Raw genomic sequence first — 23662 nt, 5'->3', positions numbered from 1 at the left:
AAAAAGTACAGCCCAAGAGCTTATCAAATCCTCTCTGGAGACCCAAGTTCCACTTTTATGATATTCAGCATAATTGGATATATGGGGGAAAGTTCAGTTTGAAATCACACAGCTACCTAGGACTCTTCAGTCATCCAGAACCAGGTGGTTTTGCCCCTCCTCTTTGTATTCATTCCTCTGGCCACAGCTACTGGCTTAGCAGCCACCAGGACCCAGGACGCAAGGACTCAGAGCTTTCCAGGGCAGTCACGGGGGCGCTGCAGTTGCACCTGCACCATGGTCCATGTGAATGGCACCCCCTGGAGCTGTATCATGTGGCATAACTCGGGGATCCTGCCATCTGTTGTGTTGGCCACGCTAGGGATCATCTCTTCTCCCAGGATTGATCAACAGCCCAGGCAGTTGGCAACAGAGGATGGGAAAAAAAGAAAAACCAGAACTCGACTGGATACATTGCAAAGGGCATCTCCATTTTGTCTTTCTCGCATCTCGCCAGCAAAAGGGCTACTTAGATCATAACATTTTTGCACGGCACCTGGAGTGCCAGTTAAGTGACCAAGTGGAATCTGTACCAGAGCTTCAGAGTACAGAAGAGAGGAGCCCCAAAGGACGCAGAAATCGCTTTCACGACAACAAAGTGTCACCCTGGATCCTTAGAGGAAAGAGGTCATGATAAAACGATGTAAGCTCAAGTCCCCTTTCATCAGGAGGTGAGATGAGAGAGAGGCGTCGTCCTCAGGACCTGGACGGGGCATGGCCAGTGCATTTTGCTGCAGCCTGCACAGCGTGAAAATGTACACTCCCTGTGACACCCCGAGCTGAGCCCAGGGCTCCGTTCAGTTGGAGTGAGCCCCTAGAAACAGCTGTTGGGGTCGGAGGGGCTGTAGAATGCGCGTGGGCTCTCATCCACAAGGCGAGAAGCCGAGGCTTGGAGTGCATTATCTGACTTCGTCCTCCCGTCTCTTGAGTTCTCCCAGAATGGTGACAGGAGTCCCTTGCCCCCTGTCCACCTCCCCTATACCAGTCTCTGTCCTCCCCGGCTCGAGGCACCCTCTGCTGCATGGCAGGCCACGAGTTAAAACTCAAAACCCACAGCAAAGCGCGTTCCCCCTACATTTTTTATGAGCTGTAACGTCTCCTGAGAGGACGTGGTTGTTCTTCTAACCTGCAGATTGATTATCCCAGTTCCACACGGTGTCAGCTGAAGGGAGAAGCAATTAAAGAGAGCATGGGGGAGTTGCCAGGTTTGCCTGGAGAGCCCCGCTCTCCGCCAGGTGCCCCCGGTCCTAGGAGGACCCGGCGGGGACTCACCGCTAACCAAACACCTGATTAACCGGAACACAGGTGGCTCACACGTGGCCGTGGCAATCCTCGGCACCTCAGCCACCGCCCGGTGAGCGTGAGTCAGCCGCCCGTGGCCGCTGGTGCTGGTGGCCTGCCTGGTGGCCGCCAGGCCCCTGAGGATTTCTGCCCAGCCGGGGCCCCAAGTCACCTGCCTCCGTCTTTTCCCTGAGTCTCTGTTGACCAGCAGAGGGCATAGAAAGCCTTCCTTCAGCCTGGAGTTTGCTTTTCTCTGGGAATGAGCTAAAAGCTAGATTTTTTTCTCCCTAAACCATGAAAATCCCTGTTTATGGAAAAAATAGGTAAAGTAAGAAGTGAGGGGCTGCCCAGAGCCCCTGGCAAGAGGGAGGATGACAACGGCTGCGTGGTTTTCCTGCTTCCAGCCAGCCTCCAGGAGAGAACCCCAGGGCTCATCAGCACCGTCCCGGGGACAGAGGGGGCGCCCCCGGGGCAGGGGCAGCGCGGGCACTACCCCCCGGCCCACCCGGGCTGCAGGGCCCGTGGCCTCTGCCCCCGCCACCGCCCTGCACAGGCCAGCGGCTGCCCGCATTCCCGAAGCGGCCGCACGGCCCGCACGCCGGCGCCCGCTGCAGCGAAGCAGGACAGATGGTCTCCCTGATCTGATACCAGCGAGTCCTCGCGGCCTGCCAGTCATGACAGCCCTTCTGCCGCAAGCCACCGAGGCTTGGCTGGCATCTTCCTCCCTGCCGCGGCCCCCACGAGGAGTACCTGCAGGCTTCCGACAAGGGCAGACGGTCCGAGCCTCGGGGGCAGCCTCTGCCCTAGGTGGGGGGCCGTGGCCCCGGGGGGCAGCGTGGCCGGGGGTCTCCACGCTCCCGCCTGGCCCGTGGGCTCACAGATGGCAAACGCAAACCACAGCCTGCTCTGAATTTCAAATTGACACAAAGGTTCTTCGAGGCCGGTGACGGTAAACACATATGGGATGTCAGGATGCTGTTGTGACAGCATTTTTTTGCTGTCACCTGAGAAGGATAAGGCAGGTCACCTCCAAGGCAGACAGAAGGCTGGGTGGGTCCCCGGGAGGCCGGGGAGGGCAAAGCGGCTGTCTGAGGAATGCCATCTCCTCCTCCTCCTCTTCTAACAGGCCCGTTGTTTCCCTCTTGTACTTTTATTTTCAAAAATTCTTGGTGTATGACCAAGGGAACCTTTTCACTTTCATGTAAAACTTTGTCACATTGGACTCTGAAATCTCCATCCACATCCACTTTAGCCCTTCTCTGTACCCGGCTGGGTGATGTGCTTTCATGTGGCTCCCAAATCATTCTGCCCAAAGGGGCTCTGAGGCCTCAGCAACCACGGGAGCCTGCAGAGCTCAGAAGCTGCTGGGTCCTCAGGGCCTTCCCGGAGCTTGAGAGCTCCTCCTCAGAGCAGACTGGAACAAGTGACAGAAGGTGACGCCCCACATGACATTGATTGAGGGAGCAGGAAATTGCCTGGGAACCATCCATTTGTGTGAGAAACTACAGGGTCTAGTAGCCTGGGGAAGGATGCTGGCCCAGAGAAGGTGCTTCCAGCCCAGGGACTCGGTCCAGAGGCGACTCCCTGAGGGGGGCCCTTCTCCTACCAGCCCCATGACTCACCTAGTCTTTGGTGAGTTGCTCATGAGCGCTCTTCCCAGTCCTTTGAAAAACCCACCCCAGCTTCCTTCTTTAGAGCTGGGTTTCCTAAATCTCACCTGCCCTCCAGACACAGAAAGCCTAGAGGCACTGTCATCACTAGATGACTATTTTCATCTTTGTGTTCCGGCCACCTCCTTCATTCCATGGCAGACTTGGAGGGTGGGACGGGGAGACCTAAGGAACCTGAGGCATGAGGCTGGGAGGTGAAAGAGCCCCAGTCCCCAGCTGAGTCTCAGGGGCCGCCTGAACAACCAGGCAGCTTCATAGTTCCTTTCAAACTCTGCCTCCAACCCTTTGCACTTTGCTCAGGGAACCCTTACAGTCCTCTCCCCGGTTGCCAGAGAATATGAGCACCAGACCTGTGGAAGAAAGAAAGCAGGCTGATGGTGAGAGGCAGGTGACCACAGATGGCAGCAGCAAGAACCCCTGGCAGTTTCTGCCCAGCCACCTAGGAGGAAAGGCTGGTACTGAACCTGTGGTCGCCGTCTTGACCCCTCCATGGCTCCCACCTGCAGGACCTGAAAGCATTTTGGTTACACCTTGGTGGGAACGTCTTCAGGCCCACATCATATATCCTGCCACCCACTTCGAACCCACTTTACAGATAAGGAAAGAGATGCCCAGAAAGGCACAATTCTAAGACAGCAGCAGCATAGTCAAGATGAGGACAGAATTGTGTTTCCTGATCTTCTGGCCAAGTGAGGTCATTAAATCTCCTTCCCTGCCTCTCACTCTTCAGGACCAACAAGAGAATCATGAAGATTTTCTTTAAAGAAATTATTAGAATCCCAAAGGGCAAAGCAGAGGAAGAGTTGGAGTCCATTGAGCCCCAGCACATAACTCACACACACACACACACACACACACACACACACACACACACAAACACATCTTCTTATAGAAATGGAGCTGTATTCCCGCAGTTAGCCACTGAGTGGCGCCTTTGGGCCATGCACTTGTCTCCAAAGACAATTCTAGGAACAGCAACAGAAAAACATGCTTAACCTTTAAAAAAAAAAAAAAAAAGGAAAAAACAAGTACATCTTACTTTGGGTGCAATTCGATGACAGATTGAATGCACTTTCCACCATGCCGTGGTTCAGCTTCTCTGTCCCTGCCCTTTCACTGACTTGAGTATGTGTGAATCCTGTGGTTGTGGGAACCACATAGCCCGGGGCCTGTCCTCGTGTCTCATTGATGAGGACACTGGCCTGTCTTGTTCACAAGGCACAAAGTGTGCTACCCAGATCTGGGTCCTGCTGCAAACCCTCCCCGGGGCTGCCTTGGGAACCATCCTCACGACCAGGGAGCTGTTGTCCAAGCTTAGCTCTGTTTGCTGCTGCTCTCAGCAGAAAAGAGCTCACACCCAGCTCTTCCAACAGCCGCTGCCATGCTGATGCTGAGGAATTCATGAAGGCACATATGGAAGTGAGCAAGAGGCTTTTCTCTCCAGTATTCTTTTGGCATAGAGGTTCCCCATGTATGCCTCTTCAGCTTTGTTCCTCATGAGCCCATCTTCGATCCAATAGCCATTTATTGAGCACTTACTATATACTAAGCATCATGCTGGACACTAACCTTGCAAATTGGCTGCTTTTCCAACTGCAACATGAATAGCTGGGTACTTAAGCTCAGATATTCTCTATGATCCCAAGATTCTATCTACCTCTGTGATTCCCTTAATTTTGATGCTGCAAGCTGATCCCAACCAGATATGACAAAGGAATTCACATTATCTGTGTCAGGCACCTATGTAGAGCACTGGCTCTCAACCAGGGGTGACTTAACCTCCTAGGAGACATTTGGTAATATCTGGAAACATTTTTGGTTGTCACAACTTAGGGAGAGGTCACCACTGGCATCTGGTTATGTAGAGGCCACGATTGCTGGTAAACATCCTACAGTGCACGGGGAAGCCCCACAACAGAATTAATTGAGCCCCAAATGGAAATACTGCTGAGGTTGAGAAACATGGATATAAAGGGAGAGAAACCTCTTTTTTGGTAACCAGAAGCACAATGATTTTCTAATGGGCACTTCCTTTCGGTTCTCCACAATAATGGATCACCCTATGAATTTCCAGCAGTCCCTATCATCTTTGTTACCTAGGCAGTGGCAGCAGGGAAGGCTGGGGGATGCAGCAGAGTGAATTTCATAGGATGTCAGTTCTGGGATCACATCCCGCAGAGTCCAGATGCTAAGCCCCCTGGAATTGACTTTCTTTATGCTTCCACTTCAGGTTCTGGTTGGCTGTCCAAGACCTCAAGAAACAACCCCTACAGGATGTGGCCAAGAGGGTAGAAGAAATCTGGCAAGAGTTTCTGGCTCCAGGGGCCCCGAGTGCAATCAACCTGGATTCTCATAGCTACGAGATAACCAGTCAAAATGTCAAAGATGGAGGGAGATACACATTCGAAGATGCCCAGGTTTGCTTATCTACTTGAGTGGTTCTTACCTACTCAGAGGATATTCATGTGTCCACTCCACCAATCCAACCTTTAATATAAGTCCAAGGCATTGGGTATAGCTAGAATTTCAGGTTTTAATATTTGTAAGGCCGTCAGTGGAAACCATTCCAGGCAGGTGCATGGTGAACTCCTTCCTAGGATTGTCTTCCTAGGTTAGGTGTTACATTGTTACAGAGAGATAGGCACTTAGTTATATGTGTTATCTTTTCCAGGACAATCTCAAAGTGTTTTACAAAATCTGAAGTCCTGTAATGTCCGTAGTAGAATCTAGAAACCATAACACAACATCAGCAAAGTGTGTACAGTGAGCTGGCAGGGCGGTGAGTCAAGCCCACATATAACCATGAAGCTCACTCTCATAACCCCCACCCTACACTGTTTCCATAGTGATTTCCAACTCTGCAGTTACTATTTGGGGATCACTTCTATATCCCAGGCCCTGTGCTATGTGATGAGACACCACAAGAAAGGATAGAAGCCCTGACCCTCAAGGAGGTTCCAGGCTAGTTGGGGAGAAAGACAAGAAAATGGGGAACTTTACCAATGGGAGAATCGGGGTGAGCTCCCAGGTTTAAGGTTTAAGGAAGCCCACAGGAGGAACTCCTAAGCCTGGTTGGCACAACTGGGCACTGTTGCTGAGGAAGCTGGCAAAAGAAACAGAAGCCATGTAAGTCACTCTAAACAGAGTTTTTTAAAGATAAGAATCTAGTCAGTTTTCCATTTCCTGGCCCCTAACTATGATTCCCCCTTACCCATCCTACACCTGGTGATGGGGCTTAAGGGTTCACTCTTGTCTCCTCAGCCCTCTTCATTTCTCTCACCTGTGTGGTCCCCACATAAAGAATTTGTATAGTTTGCTTTCCTATAGACATTAGTATCCAATTTAGGAAACTCAGTGGCATTGATGCACATAATAGCTTAGGAACACAACCAGTGTCCCTTGTCAGCCAAATTTGCCTTGTTATTTGCTCAGAACTTCAGAACAGAAACACCTCCCAAGCCCAACACCATAACTGTCTTTCTCTTTCCCTGGCCATGAGTTCTGCTGAATGTCGGTGCCAGGCAGATTTGGTTCTATAGAGTTCAGTGTTATTGCTTTAGGAAAGTGCAACTTCCTCACACTCTTTGCAGCTTCAAGGCAAAATATTTAAGTCATGAGAGATCTTTTTTTGTATGTGTCTATGTATATGCTCCCAAGCACATATTGATGTATCCTGATAAGGAGAGTGATGGAGAAGCTCCATGGGTGATGAAGAAGCTCCTTGGGTGATAGAGAAACTCCTTGAGTGATGGAGAAGCTCTGTAGGTGATAGAGAGGCTCTCAGATGAATGGTCTAAAACACAGAACTCAACTCTCCATTATTCATAAAACAGGAGACCAGGGATACTAGTCAGAACCATGATGCACTCCATCTACCATTATCACTCTGGCATGATGTTAGGAAGGACTTATTTTAATCTTTTGTTATAGATATGTGTAAGCATGCGACAAAGTAGGAAGAGCAGAACAAAAACCTTTATGGGCCCTTATCCAGCCTGAGCAATAATCAATACAGGACTGATCTCATTTTATCTGTGTCCCCACCTACTTTTTCAGCTACCACAGGGTTATTTTAAAGCAAATCTGAGACATTTCCTCAATTTGTCTGTGAATACCTAGGTATGTAGCATCACCAGCACCACTATCACACCTTAAAAATTATCAGGGTTCTCTTTATATCACCAAATGCCAAACAAGTGTTCAAATTTACAGCAGTGGCATAAATACCATTTTTTAATCTTTAACTTAAAATCAGAATCCAAATCAGGCCCACACATTGCAGTATATTGACATGCCTTTCAAATACCTTTTAATCTACAGGTTTCCTTTGTATCCCTCTACTCCCCTCCTTGCCCCCTTGCAATTTATTCCATAAAGAAATTGTATTCTTTGTCCTGTAGAGATTCTAACAACCTGGCTTTTTTTTCTTTTGTTACAGCCCTGTGGTGCTATTTAACATGTTCTTCTACCCTCTGTATTTCCTACCAATTAGTTTGATTTAGATATGTTACTGGGTTTACATTTGATGTTTGTGAGCAAAACTACTTCATAAGTTGTGTTGTGCTTTCTTGTCAGAAGACACATAAGGTCTAGTTTTCTCTTGTGATTTTAACAAATATTGATGTTTATTGCTTAGATCCATTCATTAATTAGGAATTACAAAATGGTAATATTCTAACTCTATCATCTCACTTCATTTATTAACTGAAATACAAATAATCAAATACATCTCCTATTAGATTATCTAATAATACAATTTGTATAGGAAAGATAGGATAAGTATTTGCTTCTATCCCTTTATTTTCTAGTTTTCAAAATAATGAGTGGTTTACTATCATCTTCTAATGGTGACCAATTAGGGCTTTCTGTTTTGCTTTTAATATCATTGTAAACTCACACATTTAAACATATTTACTGTGTTTGGGTCCATTTTATTTATTATTTTTATTGATGCTTGGATTGTGCCATCTCTGTCAGTGGCTCCTTTTAACATGATCTGGGTAGTCTTTGATGTCACCCAAACAGCAAAGAAGCTAAGCCCCAGATCTGGAATCAACCATTTCTCCAAGGATCCCTAGTTTCTCTTAGTGAGAAATGGTTCTTAGAGACCATAATCTAGGCACTGGAGGTGCACATTGTTCATGGGTTGGTCATCCTTTCTAGACCTTTTCAGTGGCCAGAGCTAGGAAATTAGTGGTTGTTGTTTGTGATTTAAAATACATCATAAGTTCATACTGATACCTTCTATTCAAATTGAAAATTACAGGGGATTTTATTTAACCTCTGCTTTTTATTTTTTGTGCCTCCTTTCTCTATGCTGAGAGTCTTGGTTCCCAAGGATGCCACAGATGATAGCACTAGCACTTCACATCGTTACTCTTTCACTTTCTACTGCCTTACTACACAGCAGCCTCAGAGCTACAGTACCAACACTAGCAGCAACAATATGATTATCTCCCGGTTCTTTCATTGCTGCATAGTATTCCCTTGTGTGGAAGCACCATAGTTTAACCAACTAGTCCCCTCTTCTTGACATTTATGTTATTTCTAATTTGAGAAAGATTTGATAGGAACTCTTAGGAAGTCAGCAGGTTGTGCCTTGACAAGTTTCTGAATACACAACCTTCATTAGTATAGTGCTCTGCCATTTTTCAGGCACTGCCACAAATATGATGCCTCCTTATTGAGGTAGAGTGAACACCAGGCTACTCAGAGCCTCTCTAAGTTCCTTATTATCTGTTAGGATTCATCTCCTATGAATTCAAATAAAACATTCTTCCTAAATGAACTTGTTTCAACCTGTTCCCCTTCTGTTTCTTAAGTGTATTTCCACTGTAAACATACAATGTGCTTCTAACTAGCATTGCGACCTTGGGCAAGTTACTTAAACTCCCTGAGTCTTCCTTTTCTCCTCTGTACAACAGAGGTACAGGGGTACCTACACATGGCAGCAGAAAAAGGACCAGGTGAAGTGAAGCACATCAATAACTAAAATGATCTGGTCCACAGTAAGATAGAATAAGTACTTACTATTTTATTTTCCTAATGTGATTAATATGTTTATATCTTTCTGTTTAACATGCTTGGTGAAAAAATTCAAATAATTGCATGTAAGTTTAGCACCCAGAGATAATCTTCATTTTAGTGTATTTTCCTCCTCAATTTATGTGTACAAGGTGATTATGCAGATATGGTGATTCTGTAGCCTGCCGTTTACATTAACCAGGGTTTGGTTAAAAAAAACTAAACTTTTTCTGTAAAGGGCCGGACAGTGTAAATTTTAGGCTTTGTGGGTCATATGGTCTGTGTCACTACGACTCAGTTCTGTGATACAAAAACAGCTACCTTGTAACATTACAATGTAAACAGCATAAAGAAGTGTATATGGCTGTGTTCCAAAAATCTTTATTTATGGGTACTGAAAGTTCAATCTCATATAATTTTTCATGAAATATTATTCTTCTTAATTTTTTTCAGCCATTTAAAAATGTAAAAACCATTCTTAGCTCACAGAGCATAAAGAAATAGTGGGCCAGATGTGAGTTTGAGGCCTGCAGTTTGAGGCCCCTGTGCTTAACAGTATATCATGAAAATCATTGAAACACTTTAAGAAATCCAGAAAGGCAGAAAATAGAGGGTCAGGGGTGGTTAATCTTCCACTTCTTTGGGAGAGAGTATCAGAGGGGATCTGTCTTGGTGCAGTAGCACAGCAAAACCAATCTGCAAATGTTTCCAAGTGGGTGTTGGATGTCACAGAGCAGACTGAGAAGTCAACCAGTCCCACGATGCTCTCACTGCTTACCCTTCCTGATCAGCACTGCTGCCTGTACCAGCTACTCAGGTGTGATTCAGAAGTTTCCAGGTAAGGAATAGAGCTTAAAAGCCTTAGCAGCCCATGACCAGTCTAGACTTGCACTCAGGTCTCCTGACTTATTGGCCAAGTGTCTGCTGCTCAGATCACACTGCCCCTGGATTGTTAGTTGTTGAGGGCTCGGTTGTCATGCTGAGAGCTGAAGAAACTCCTGTTTAGAAGGGCCCGGTCAGGAAGCAGGCTCTGATCCTCCTTCTGCCACCAGCTTTGTCTAGGATTGTACATTTAAGTCTTAAGCTTACATTCCTCATTTTGCTCATCTGCAACATGGGAATAATATCACCCAAGCCCTTTGAAATCCTTCCCAGTTGGGATCAGGAGCTATGAGTGGCTTCTTCAGCTGGTCACAAAGGTTCTCAGAAGGCCCTCACAGGGGTCAGAATGCCATAGAACTGTGACTGTGTGCCCTACTATTAGTGGTCAGTAGCCAGAATGGCTCAGCCAGATTTATGGATTCCTTTGAAATGGGAGGTGGTGGGGAGGCGGGTGCCGGCTCTCTTGGAGGATTTTGTTTTTTATCTGACCACATGCATTGTTATAGCAAAGTTAATTGCCTGTGTTTGCTTCCTGTGGAAATATTTCACAAGACACCCCGTCAGCATGGGCTCCGCGTTTGCAACTTGTGTTTTGCTGATCCATTTGGCTTTTTTGAAAATTTGGGCCAAGACCAAATCTTCCATAAAGGTCTGTGGGCTGTGACCATAGCCCTCAGCTGTTTGCTGCGTTGTTCCAATTTCATAGATTTAGCTTTGCAAGGGGAGAAAAAAAGAAAATGGGCCATGATTTAAAAAAAAAAAAAAGAAAGAAAGAAAGAAAGAAAGAAAGGACTCAGTTCTTTATGATAGGGATTGAATTCTCTGTTCTCAGCCATGGGGCATCAGAGGACCTGCATGGCCACTCACTTTGCTATGTGGTCCCAGGCAAGAATCTTGACCTTTCATGCCTTAGTTTCCTTATCTAGAAAATGGGGATGATGTCTTCTATATAGCCCTCTAAGGATTTTTGAGAAACTAGATGAGCTAATGGCCCTGAAATTTTTTTGAATTAAGTAAGAAGTGCTACATATTTATGTGTATGAATGCACAAAATTAATGGCTCTAGTATTCCCAAGGTCTTATAATTCCAAGCTAGACCAAAAACAAATTCTCCCAAGAGGTCTGCTCATCTGTTCTTAGGAGAAAAATGCAGAAAAAGTTTATAGGAGCCAATTGCTAGAGACCTCAAGTGTCATCCTGAGGAATTCAAACTTTCTCACCCTGAAGATAGTAGGAAAGCATGGAAGGCTTTTAGCTAAGAGAGGGTATCAGAGAGTAGTGGGCAGCAGCAAGAGAAGTCTGAATCTTGGAGCATGTAATCTAAAGCTTTGCCGGTGGTGTTTGGAGGAGAAAATGAAACCACAGAAAGTATTGAGAACCTAAGGCTTCCTTTTAGGGCGTTCACCCCTTTCCAGAGCCTCTGAAGGCTAGAGGAGGGAGATGGGAGTCAGCCTGCTGGCACAGTGGCTGCTTGCTTCAATTTAAAAAGTCTCAGATGTTCCCAGGATTGTGTCACTGGGTCCGTTCAATCATTTGTCCATCTTCCCATCCACCCATTGCATGAGCAGTCATTCTCCCATTCCAGTTGGGAGACCTTGACCTGTGAGCTGTGAAGTTCTATAGTGAGGGAGATTGCAAAGAGAGCAGGAGACTTGGATGACTCTGCCATCAGAAAGAGCTTGTCTAAGAGCACATCATTCTTTACAAATGAAACAAAACAGGTCTAAGAAAACACTTCATTGAAATTGGATTGGATTGGAAATCTGTCCATCAAATGGATTGACAGTTGAACTGGGCAGACCAACCCAGCCTTTGCCTCCAGTTCCTACAGGATCCTGTGTTGGCTTCCTAGCTGTCCAAGCCCTAGGACTTTCCTGCCCTGTAGGAGCTGCTGAAATGCCTCACCGAGGCCCATCTAGGCCTTCCAACACTTCTGAACTTGAAAGTTCTTTGATGAGAATTTGGTTTTCTTTGCCTTTCATAAGTCCTCACAGCACTAAAGTAATGTTCTGCGCAGTTCAAGTCTTAAAAAAATTTCCTTAACAACTCTGTCCAGAATTATAATACTCTGAGCTGCACTTGTCATTAGAAAAAAGAAGGACAATTTGTCCCTTGGCTTTCTACTTTGAAAAATCTTGCCAAACAACCTTGGGGAACACATATAGGTGATCAATAAAAACCAGTTAAGTTACATTTCTACAATATGCTAATTCAGCAAAACTTGGAATACTCACTAAGAGTCATGTGTTCTGCGAATATACAGATACATAGAATATACATACATAGCTCCTTCCCTTAAGTAGACCTCAATCTAAGTTACTGAAACTCGACTCAGCCATCATCCATGCATGGAATAATCAAAGGGCAACCTCAAGACCAAAATGAGGATGGGTGATGAAAGAGATGAAAAATATACCAGCAAGTCTACACCTACTTTAAATAGACAAGAAGCCTCTAGTCAAAAGTTTCTATTATTATCTCAACTAAGATGTTTAAATGCAACTTGATTAAGGAATGCAAGGCTTCTAACATGTGCTTTGTTTAAAAGCCAGAGCTTTTATGTGAAGTACACATTTACGTTTATCCCAGTTTATTCAGAAGTAGAAGTCTTCGTAGCCTGATGAAGGCTGTTCACCTTTGCTCTGGTGGTGGAGGTGGTGGCATTGTGTGCCTGTATCACAAGACTGCACCAAGTTTCCTGATATTAATCCTCAATTGGAGGGCATTTCCTGGTATGCTTCCCATGCCAGGCATAATTTAATAAAGAATGCCATGGCACTGCTTGCTCCAGGAATTACTCATTTTATTCTGTGGGTGGTTTTATTTTAGGGAGACGAACAGCAGAGGGAGGGATGCATTCTCCAAAAGAACAGATCCGTTGTTTGTGATCTGGTTCTGTTTATCACCACACAGACTAGTAGTTCCTAGAGAGAAGGCGCCAGAGAGCTAAATTCCAAAATTTCTTTGTGGATGCTTCAGAGCATAGATTGCTTGCACCAAACCCCATGACCTTGAAGAGGAAAAGGGAAATACTTCTTAGATAATGCCTATGGTATTTTGGGGAGGTAAAAAGCAATACACAAAGTTGTGTTCAAAGCTACTCTTCTCTCCAGAATAGGGATTGAACAGCATCAAATGCCTGCACCCTTTGGTCAGTTAAATTGAACACATTGATAGAGACGCTTCACAGGGTAAAGACAAATAAGAACGCATTCTTACACTCTCTTATGATTTGAATGCTGCATTACATGGAAACAAGGGTTCCTGTGTTCCGTTTAGAAGGACAAAAGAAATCAAACAGGGGCTTCTCATTTAAGAGCCACATGATCCTAAGATGGTCATCCAAAGCTGCTCCATGAGGACAACACACTTCCACCTTTCCATACCATCATGGCTTCTTTTCTGTTGCCTCTCCTGCATCTATTTAGCAGATACTGATTTAGGACCTGCATTAAGTCCTTACCCCTGTGCAGTCCCATCTTGTGTCCTCCTGCAGGACCCATGTTGAAACAAGTGCTAATTTATCCTAGGCCCCAGATAACCATGCCTAGGGTCTAAGGACCTTTGTTTTATGATATTCAAGAGTCTCTTGAAAGGGATAACTTACTTTGATACAGACCTGCTGCTTATGGCTTGCCAAGGGCCCAGTCAGCCCCCAGAGCATTGCCAGGTCAGGACATTCCTTCTAGTATGAGAGGCAGGTTGCCTATGGTCTGTGAGGTAAGAAACCTGAGCCTGTTGCCCTGGGTGTCCCAGCTACCACCATCCCTGATGGTGGAGACAGTAAATGGCTACCGAAGGGCGGCTCATCTACTACAAGGATGAGTCAGATCAGGACTTGAGAGAAAACCCCTAACGTTTCTGCCACACATCGAAGACGTTTTTCACGCAAGACTGACTCCCCTCAAAACTCCAACTCAAGGACAATGAAAAGCAACATGTTGCTGGGGGAGAGTGTGAGCTTTGGGGTCACACGGTTCTGGGTTCAAATCCTAGCTCTTGTATTTGTTAAGTGACCAGTCACTTAACTTTTTAGAATTTCAGTATTCTCATCTATAAAGTGGTTGTTTAAACCTAAGCACCGATTCAGAGCAAACAATAGCAACTAAAATAATGTAACCGGGCTCTGCTTCACTTTTTCTACTACCTCAGGGCTCTTGGAGTCTTTGGGCTCACCCCCATGTCATTCCTAGCAAGGACAGTCACAACATGGAGGCCAATTATTATTATTACTTTACACGTGTATGGTTTTTACAGTGCTTTCACTTCTATTTCCTCATTTAATTGTGTGATGGGTAGGGCCAGAAAGGGGCAGGGCCAGGACCTGAATCAGAGCCTATGGCTCCCAGTCCAGTCTTGCTTCCCTCACTCTGCCCAGCAACATCACATTCTGCCCCACAACCTCATCTTCCTCCATGGGATTGCGATGGACCCAGCAGTCCCCAAAGTCTAGGATGTTGTTCCAGGAAGTCTAGATGTGGAGGGCAGAAATGAGGCACATATCTCTACAAAAAGAAAAATAGGACACTTGAAAATCACAAGAAGGGCTCTTGGCAGCTGTTGCAATGCTCCAGCTGAGTGGTTTCCCACTCTAGGAGGATGTTCGAAAGCTGGGAAATGAGACCGTAGCTGTTTTAGGGACCCATAGCAAAGAGGAGGACATGAGGGTGCTCTTAAGTAATTCTACTGCTCCAGCATGCTTGGGCCCCAGGCTCCAGGCATTGGTCGTATTACCTTCCCCAGTGCTTGTGAGGGTCACTGTGTTTTGCCTAAAAATAAGGGAGATTTCCAAACAAGGACTATCACAGCAAAACATTGATTTGAAGCAGGTGTGGTTTTGAGACAGCTTGCGCTGCTTGCTCCTTCCAGCGCCCACATATGTCTCGCGCCCTACCGATTCCAGTTGTTTTTGCTTCTGCCTTAGCATCCCAGGCGAGCCGAGCTCCCCATCCCAGGCCTGGGTCCAAAAAGGGAAATGAGGGTGGAGTGTCTCATCAGGATGACATCTCTGTACTATAATTGTCAGACACTACAGGGGTTGATTCCTTCCCCACACTGAGAATTGTGGCGAAGATGTTCAGTATGCTTTAGGGCCCCAAAGCATCAGTTGCTCAGCCTCATGGAGAACCATCCTCATCCTCCCTGGAGTAGGAAGGCACCCTTCCCATACATCAGGAGGGCTAGTTCTGCTTGTGAACTATGTGTAGTCCACTCACCTACCCCTTTCTGAGGGGGAGAAGAAATAAGGAGGAGGAGGGAGGAAGGGAGGGAAGGAAGGAGTGAGGAAAGAGATAAAGATGGAGGGAAGGAAAGAAAGGAGAGAAAAAGAGAGAAGGGAAGAAGGGGAGGATGGGAAGGGAAGATAAGACAAGACAAGAAAAGGCAAAGAAGAAAAGAGAAGATCAAACCTCTTTTTCTCTAGCCCCAGAGGAATTCCATCAGTGGGGGCTTCCTGGTTTTGCCAGTGGCTCTTTGCAGATTCTGGATATACATTTCCCTTAAAGCTGGTTGTCTTCAGAGCAGGGGAAACAAACCAGAACCTCCCATAAATCAGTAGAGGTCACTGCCAAAAGCTTTGTACACTTGCTGTCCCTGGCAGTGATAAACTCATTGCATTTGGGAACTGGCCAAAGACCCTGAGTCCTATCTTAATTCTCATTCCCAGAAAAACCTCAGTGCTCCGTTCACCCACCCCCTGTTTACTGTCTTTGTGCTTCTTAGACACAAGCTGGCAAGGAGGTAGGAACAGTGTTCCATAACCGGGTATATCAAAGGCCCCACTTCTTGGCTCAGTGGAGCAGAGGAGGGTAGGGGACAGTCATGGATCTCTGGACTGTGAGAAAGGGAGGCCTGGGCGGGGATGAGTGGGGACATACGCTACTCTAGCAGGGTAGGTCATCCCATATGTACCCACTCCCTGCTCCCTGTGCTGGCACTTTGTCATTGGAGCCCTTAGCTCAAACATACCCCCAGATCTACAAAAGTTGTAGATTTACTCTCTTGCTGATGGGAGAAGCCCACTGCAAGGAGCTACACAAAATTCACTAGCGGCTGGGACCTGAGACTGCTTTGGGAGTCATAGTCTATCACTTTGTGCATCAATCTTGCCTCATAGCATCTAAGCTTTACGACAGCAGGGACTTAGTCTTATTCAGGCTGTCACCTCAATGCCTGACAGAGTGCCTGTACCTAGTAGATGCTCATTAAATATTTGCTGACTATTCCTGTGACTAAATGTTTAGACACCTGCTTTATCCTGCTCTTTTTAAATTGACAAGTTCTTTCTTTTAATGGACCGGGCTTTTCCATCCCACAGTGAAGCTGGAGGAATTAGCTGGATCAGGGGTGAAATTTGTTGCCAAGGCCAGAAGTGCTGGACTGGGAGAGATCTCCTTACTTCTCTTGGGCCTGTATGGGGGTATTTTGAGAGCTACACCTGGGATTTAGATTCCTCCGAGAAGCCAGAATAAGAAGCAGGGACCTGTTACTTTGAAGAGGGGTTTGGAGAGGGTTCAGGTCTGAGTGACAGGTCTCTCCAGACAACTCAGGAGCCACCTGGCTCTGTCAGCCAGACACAAGCGATGCCTGAGACAAGAAAGAGACAGTGAGTCATTAACATTTGTACCTAAGATTTAATGGTAGAACAATTTAAAGAGACAACATGTGAGAACAAAGACTGCAGTGCCTCAGCCTAGGCTCTGAGGCCATTAGAGATGACCCAAGATGCTGACACACAGGATTCCTTCGAGCTGAGTGTGAGCCCCACTCCCCTTCCACGCAGAGGGCAGGAACTGGTGAGCATAAACCACAGCATGGAGCCTGTAAACTCGCTGGATGTTACACACACACAAGCACTCCAGTGAACCTGGAAACAATGTCACCAACGTCAAACCTGTGCTGGACACTGCACATATATAAGAAATAAAGACATACTGTTCCTACCCTCCAGGAACTTAAACTAAAATGGGCTCAATTTTTGTCTGAAAATTGCAGGAAAACACTAAGTGAAGCATGTTCTCACTAGGTTTATTAAATGCACCACATCTGGATTATCAAAGTCGGTTCATATCCAAGCCACTCACTGTTGAATTTTGCTTGGCTCCTTGCAGTAGGCCATCCCATTAAGCAGCTTGCATCCTGCCTTTATAAATATGGGGGCATCACAGGAAGAATGACACTGGTGCCCAAACTGAAGATGATTTGGAGAAGGGTCCACACGTGGCCAAGGACTTGCTTGCTTTTTGCTCTCACTTTCTTTTGAGGTGGAAAGGGAGAGGCTCCCAGAAAGCCCTTGCTATTGTCCCAGGTTCCTCTGGGGTATGACAGCAGCTTGGCCAGGTATCTCTAAAGTGTACCCCCCAGGGATGCCTGGGTAGCTCAGCAGTTGAGCATCTGCCTTCAACTCAGGGCATGATCCTGGAGTTCCAGGATCGAGTCCCACATCGGGCTCCCTATGGAGCTTCTCCCTCTGCCTGTGTCTCCGCCTCTCTCTGTGTCTCTCATGAATAAATAAATAAAATCCTTAATAAAAAAAATAAAATGTGCCCCCTGGCTGAGGGGAAGCTTCCCTTCCTCTACCCTCTCCTGGAAAGTGAATACCCAGGGAAGAGGTCCTTAATGACCAGTCCTGCCTCTCAACTGAGCACTCTCTCCTCACCAACCCACTCTTCATTCCCCTGAGCCTCGGGCCCAGGTCCAGCTTCATGGGATGAACAATGAGTATAAGATGCTTCCTCTACCAGGCCAGCCTCTGCCAACAATCCCACCCTCCCTAGTGAAAGCCCACCATCCGTCTTAACAGCCAGGCTTTCCTGAATAGCTGAGCTACATTCATTCCATCACAACTGATAAGTAATGCTTTTTCAATCAACAAACAGCTTCTTTTAAGGTAGCAGGCTTTCTCTGCCCTTGCTGAGAACAGATCTGTTAGGAAGGGCCCACAGACTATAGGAATTAGCTGGAAATCAAGGGTGAAATTCATCACCAAGGCCAGAATACAAATGCCTCTAGAAGCCCGGGTGAAGAGAGGGCATCACGCCACAGCATCTGCCTCTCCTGGATGTAAGCCTTAGGTCTGTTATATTTGCTCACATGCCCCATAAATGGTTGCCAAGGGCACCCTTCCAGGATAGGATGGTGGCCCTAACATGCACAACTGACCTATTTGCATCATTGCCTATGGAGTTGTTAGGGTTTTTTAAATGAAGCTTCTTATTTTGAGATACTTCTAGATTCACATACGGTTGTAAGACATAATACAGAAATGTACCAGTTCCCCAGTTTCCTGTAATGGTAACATCTACAAATCCATAGTATGATATCATAACTATAATATTGACATTGCTACATCCACTGAGTGTATCAGATTTCCCAATTTTACTTGTACTCATGTGTGTGTTTAGTTCTATACAGCTCCATCACCCCAAGAATCCTTCATATTGTCTTTTATAACCACACCCTTCCCTACCTCCTCCCATCCTTAGCCCCTGGCAACCACTAATCTGTTGTCTGTTTCTATAATTTGTCATTTTAAGAATGTTACATAAATGGAATCATACAGTATGTAACCTCTGGGGATTGGCTCTTTCGCTCATCATCACTCCCTTGAGATTCATCCAAGTGGTTGGGTGTATCAGTAGTCTGTCGCTTCTCACTGCTGTACCTGTGGCTTTAATCATTAAGCAATATTTGCATCTCAACGTGGCACCAAGGCCCAATTACAAAGCCTTTGGGACATGATCCTCAAGGAGATTTCATTTTAAGAGAGAAAATATATTTTGTTTGAAGTTTCTGGGTGGGAAAAAAAAAAACAAAACAAACTGTTGTCGAGTGTTTCTAGACACATGCAAGCACACCCCAGTTTGTTTCTTTCCTAAAACAGTGGCCAGTTGGGTTGTGATTCCCCTTCCTTAGCAGCAGTTAACAGTGCTTTCTTGTGTCTTCCCACCTCCTTCCTTCTCAGGAACACATCTACAAGTTGATGAAGAGTGACAGCTATGCCCGCTTCCTCCGGTCGAATGCTTACCAGGACTTGCTGCTGGCCAAGAAGAAGGTATCTTTGGGAAGGGCAGGCCTGCCTTTCTTAGCACTGTTAACCCTTGCCTGCTGCTTGCTGCTGGTGTAAAATGAGAATATCATCCCTTGGGTTTTATTTTTCTCTTTTCTTCTTTCCCTTCTCCATCTGCTCCCACTCCAAGGGAAGACAAGTAGAAACATCACCCCAGCACCCCCCCAAGGTCCAGGGGGTGGCATCCTGGCTCCATGTTCCCATTACCTTGGTCTGCACGTTCTGCCCACAGTAGGGAGTATGACCAAATACGAAGGCCACAGAGTGGCTCAGCACAAGGGTTCAGGACTGGCAGTGATGCCAGTGAATCCCTTAGGAAACCAGAAAGAGCCCCTCACTGGAAAGTCTGGTCCCCTTACCTACCACAGACTTTAAATAAAGTCTGACCAACTCAGAGATGAGGATGAGGCAAGGATAGGCCAGCCCCCTCACTGAGTAGAAAACCTTCCAGGTTTCAGGCCATCCCCCCAAGCCCCTATCTGGCCCCAGAAATCACTCCTGGGGTTGTTCCCTCCCTGGTGCCCCCACAGCCATGAAATAACTGTACCCTATCTTCTTATTCCTCCTTCCCTTGGAATCCAGTCATAGTCCCCTGCAGCCCTTGGCGTCTGGATGGGGGTGCCCAGGGACCCTCAGCATGTAGATGAAAAGGGGCAGCTGAAGCAGGAGAATGCAGCTGGAATCCTGGGAGGAGGGAAGGAAGAGCCTCGAGGGGCCTGAGGTCTGAGAAAGGGGAGGAGGCTCGGGATTCCAGTATGCCTGCAAACCCTCTGCACTTTCCAGCTATCGTGCTCCGAGACCCACGTGTGGTTAAGTGTGGCTCTCCTTGCACCCAAAGCCGCAACTTCCGTGCCGTGCCACTTAGGAATATGTGCATCCCCTCTTCTCCCCTCTCAGCCCGCCAACCCCAGTCCCTAAGCTTGCGGTGGTCCACCCACATGCTCTCTGTCGGGGCTGCCTCTGCCCGCCACGCAACCCTTCTCTCTGTGTACTGTCCACCTCGTGTGCCAGGACCTGTCTGCGTATCTGGTTGGTACCATTTAACTCTAGAGTCTACAAGAGCATTTATATCCTATTCTCCTGCCCTTAGGTAGCCCTGAGAATATCCCTGATAGTCTGAGCAAGGAAAAGGGACTTCTAGAATGCCCAGACTTTATTAGTTTCCTGCACCCCTTCCATCAAGTGTCACTGCCTGATGGAAAATGTGAAGCCTGGCCTGTTGCCAGCTCCCTTGAAGGAGGATGTAGGTAGAGGGCCTCTGATGGAGGGGAACATCAGATGCTCATTTTTTTCAAGAAAAGTTATGGACCCTTCTGGTATCTCCAGCCCAGATCTCATGGGAGAAGGTCAAAATGAATGTTCCTATTTCTCGTGCCTCGAGACCCTGAACCGAAGACAATTTGGAGAAGTTCTAAGGTTCTGGCAGTCTGGCTTATCCGGACCCATCTACATACCCAGGAGAAGCCAGAGGCCATTCAGTCTCCGTAAGAGTCTGAACACAAAGGGGAAACGCACCCTGGCACAGGGAGTGGAGCTGATACACACCTGTGCCCGCAGGTCATCCCAGAAGAGGAGAACTTCTCAGAGGAGATCCTTCATGTGAGGAAGGGATCCATGGCTTGCCTGTGAAATGTTACATGTGAAACTCGTTAGAATTATCCTCCCAGCCCCCAAATGAAGAGAAGTTCTTTGGCAGGAAACTCTTGCAGATGCCAACACCCTTGCAATGCCCAAGGGTTCATTGTTTCCAAAAACAGTGACAAAACCTCCTTTTTCTTCCATTTCTCCCTGAGAGTCTCCAGGTGTGGATTGGATTTGTAACTCGGCATTTTCAGGTAGGCCTAGAAGTACCTTGATTTCAGAAATGGGCTTACCGTGCGATATAAATGTCCAGGTCATAACGGTATGTGAGGGTCACATGCTCCAGCTACAAGAGGGGGCCTGGATCGGCCTCACTTTTCAGCTTTTCCATCTTGTGATGGAGTCTGAAGCCACAGCCTCCCGAGCCTTCAATCCCTAGTTCATCCTCTATCCTAATATTGTCAAAGATAAAGTTAGTTGCTCTGGCAAACCAGCGACCTGTGAGCTGGATTTTGCGGGCCGCTCCAGCACATGCAAGGCAGGAACCCGAATGAGTCAGGTCGATGGTGACCCTTTGTGAGCAGCAACCCAGTAGCCAGAGACAAGAAGGACAGGCACACCGTGCTAGCTGCAGGGACCAGGACCAGCCCGACCCAAGCCAAGTGTGTGCCACCTGGGCCTCGCATGGGACTGAAGCTGAGTCCTGCCGTCCCCAGAACCGGGACTTGGTGTGGTAACCTTCGGCTCCTCGTGTGAGGAGAAAGACCAGCCTGGCTCTGCTGTGGTGTGTTGTGTGTGCGTGTGTGTGTGTGTGTGTGTGTGTGTGTGTGTTGTGTTTTCCTTCTGCAACATCCTGTCTCCTGGCAGCCAGCTGAGGGGTGAGGGTCGTGACTGCCATCTGAGAAGCCCTCCGACCTTGTCTGCACAGACAGGTGGCTGCCCTTTGCCTGTCCCTCTGCTTCCAGCACACTGCAGACCCACAGGCACCTGGCTGTGTCTTCAGCTCTCCAGTTCCATTTTTGCTGGACGTGTGTGTCTGTGTCCATGTGAGTGATTATACTCTCCAGATTTCCCAGTGTCAGGGCTCTAGGATAAACCGGCCAGTGTTTGGGATGTAGTTCTCTCCCAAAGCTCTTGGGAAAGCAGGAAACTTAGAGACAGGGTCAGGTGCACACCACAGCCTCCCTGTGGTAGGGAGCGATGAGGCCTGGGGAAAGGATTCAAGGGCTTTGCCTCTTCTTGCCCTGGCAGGGGCTCCTTAGCTAAGAGTTCACAGAGGTGTCTGCGCCTCCTGGAGCCTGTCCTGTGTGAACCTTGGAAGTGGTCACCTGCCTGCACCCGAGAGAGCGTTTTCTGTCCAAAACACTCCTTCTCAGGCCCAAGACCCTTTGTCAACACAAAGGACATGCAGGTAGACCCTCCTTGCTCTAGGGACACAGAATGAATGTCAGTAGGGGGCCAGCGGGAAGTCACTGGAGTTAGCACACTTTCTGGCTGCGTCTGGGTGGGAGGAATCTCAGACTCCTAACCCAGGCTCCTGGAAGAGTTGATGACCTCACCTTGCCCACAGCCACCTCCTGATGTCCCGTCAGGATGCCCTACACATACTCAGCTTTCAGAGGTGGTAGCCTTTGCTGGGGTCCTACTCAAGGCCCCCCAGGTGAATGCCCCCAGTCTCAGGGACCCAAACCAGGGGCTCCAGAGGCCCACACGGCCAGCGGGAAGCAGGGAGCAGGCTGCTCCAAACTGCCGCCCACGGGAGGCCCCGTGCAAAGGCCCGGGGGCCTCGACCCTGAGACCCCACGATCCTGGCCTCTCTAGAAGCAGACACCCCTCTCTGCTAGCTGCTCCGAGGAGGCAGCACCACGCCTGGCGGGCTTCTGTTGGCTGTCTCTCCCCCTGACTCACGTACAGCGCTGGCTGCTTCTCTTTTCCCCGTTTTTCCGCCCTGTTTTGCTGTTGTTTTTGTTCATTAGCTGCCGCTGCTGCTGTTTGGAAACCACATGTAAGCTGAAGAGGTTTTTTTTCTGTATTTTTCTCCCTACCTTTTTTTTTTTTTCCCCTAAAGCCAGAAAGTGAGCCAGGTCGTAGAACTTCCTTAGAAAAGTTCACTCGCAGTGTGGTAAGTTCAGCTGGTTTTCTTCCCTCAACGTTTCTTCTGGGGTTTTTGTTTGTTTGTTTGTTTCTTCCATCTTTTTTTCTTTTTCTTTTTCTTTTTCTTCTTTTTCTTTTTCTTTTTCTTTTTCTTCTTTCTTTCTCTCTTTCTTTTTTTTTTTTTTTGGTGTTGGTTGTTGTTTCCTTCGGGGTGGGAGGGAGTCCAGTGCTTTCCCCCCACTCAACACACCCTTTTTCTTTTGCGAGCGTCTGCAGCTTCTCTTCTAGGGACGGGTTTGCAAAACCCGAGCGGCTCCCTCTGCAGAAGGTGCATACACAGCCGCCCAGCCCCAGGGCCCCCCCGCCCCCGCACTTGATCTTCTGTACGGGGCTTTGAGGAGGAAGTACCCCACTGCCCTTGGGGCTGCACGGCTTGTGCATCTTCTGCAGCAGCTCAGGGAGAAGGCCATCGAACTGTACCATGAAATAAATTGGCTCAGAACCATAGCTCATCTTAAAAAAAAAAAAAAAGAAAATCCAAATTCCCCTCTGTGAACTCTGGCAGTCATGCAGGTGCAGGTCGGGAGCTGATGCTGCAACGTGGCGGCTTTTGCGTGTGCAGGAGGTGGCCGAGCTGCATGGGTTCTGGCGATGCGGTCTAGCTGGCGTGTGTGTTAGTGGCCTCTGCATGAGTTCCGCCGGCCCTTACAGCCCCTGTCAGCCTCATCCACATAGTGTAACAGGGAGAGGAGGGCAGTAGCCGTGGGGTGGAAGGAACAGCAAGTCCCTGCACTGTCCCTGTGTGCCCAGGGACAAGACCTTAGCAAAGTCCCCAGGTCGTGATTGTGACCCGAGGGGTAAAGGTGGGCTATAGGTTCACTCTTCTTGTAGGGAAGCTGCTTGTTTCTCATGCACATCCAGCCTAGAGGGTGGTAGAGAGCAACACAGTGGCATATAGGAGACCCCGTGGTAAGAGGGGAGAGCACTGAATGAGGACACCTTCCCCATGGTACATGGTGGAAGT

The 23662-nt window shown here is 47.6% G+C and overlaps 1 protein-coding gene across 5 annotated transcripts in view; it reads left to right on the top strand.

Moving 5' to 3' along the window:
• Positions 1-23662, top strand: part of RGS6 (regulator of G protein signaling 6) — a 548429-nt gene that overhangs the window by 500457 nt on the left and 24310 nt on the right. For 2 of the 5 annotated variants that reach the window (XM_041759142.1, XM_041759143.1), the window contains exons 15-17: positions 5221-5407; positions 18859-18948; positions 22613-22666. In XM_041759142.1, coding sequence (XP_041615076.1) covers positions 5221-5407; positions 18859-18948; positions 22613-22666 — 331 coding nt within the window. The remainder of the gene's footprint in view (positions 1-5220; positions 5408-18858; positions 18949-22612; positions 22667-23662) is intronic. The other 3 variants (XM_041759146.1, XM_041759145.1, XM_041759144.1) reach the window with 2 other exon arrangements.

The sequence above is a fragment of the Vulpes lagopus genome, chromosome 6 (assembly GCF_018345385.1).
Source record: "Vulpes lagopus strain Blue_001 chromosome 6, ASM1834538v1, whole genome shotgun sequence".
Lineage (NCBI taxonomy): Eukaryota > Metazoa > Chordata > Mammalia > Carnivora > Canidae > Vulpes > Vulpes lagopus.
Note: the sequence above shows the minus strand (reverse complement) of the source record. Positions and strands in the feature narration are given on the sequence as shown.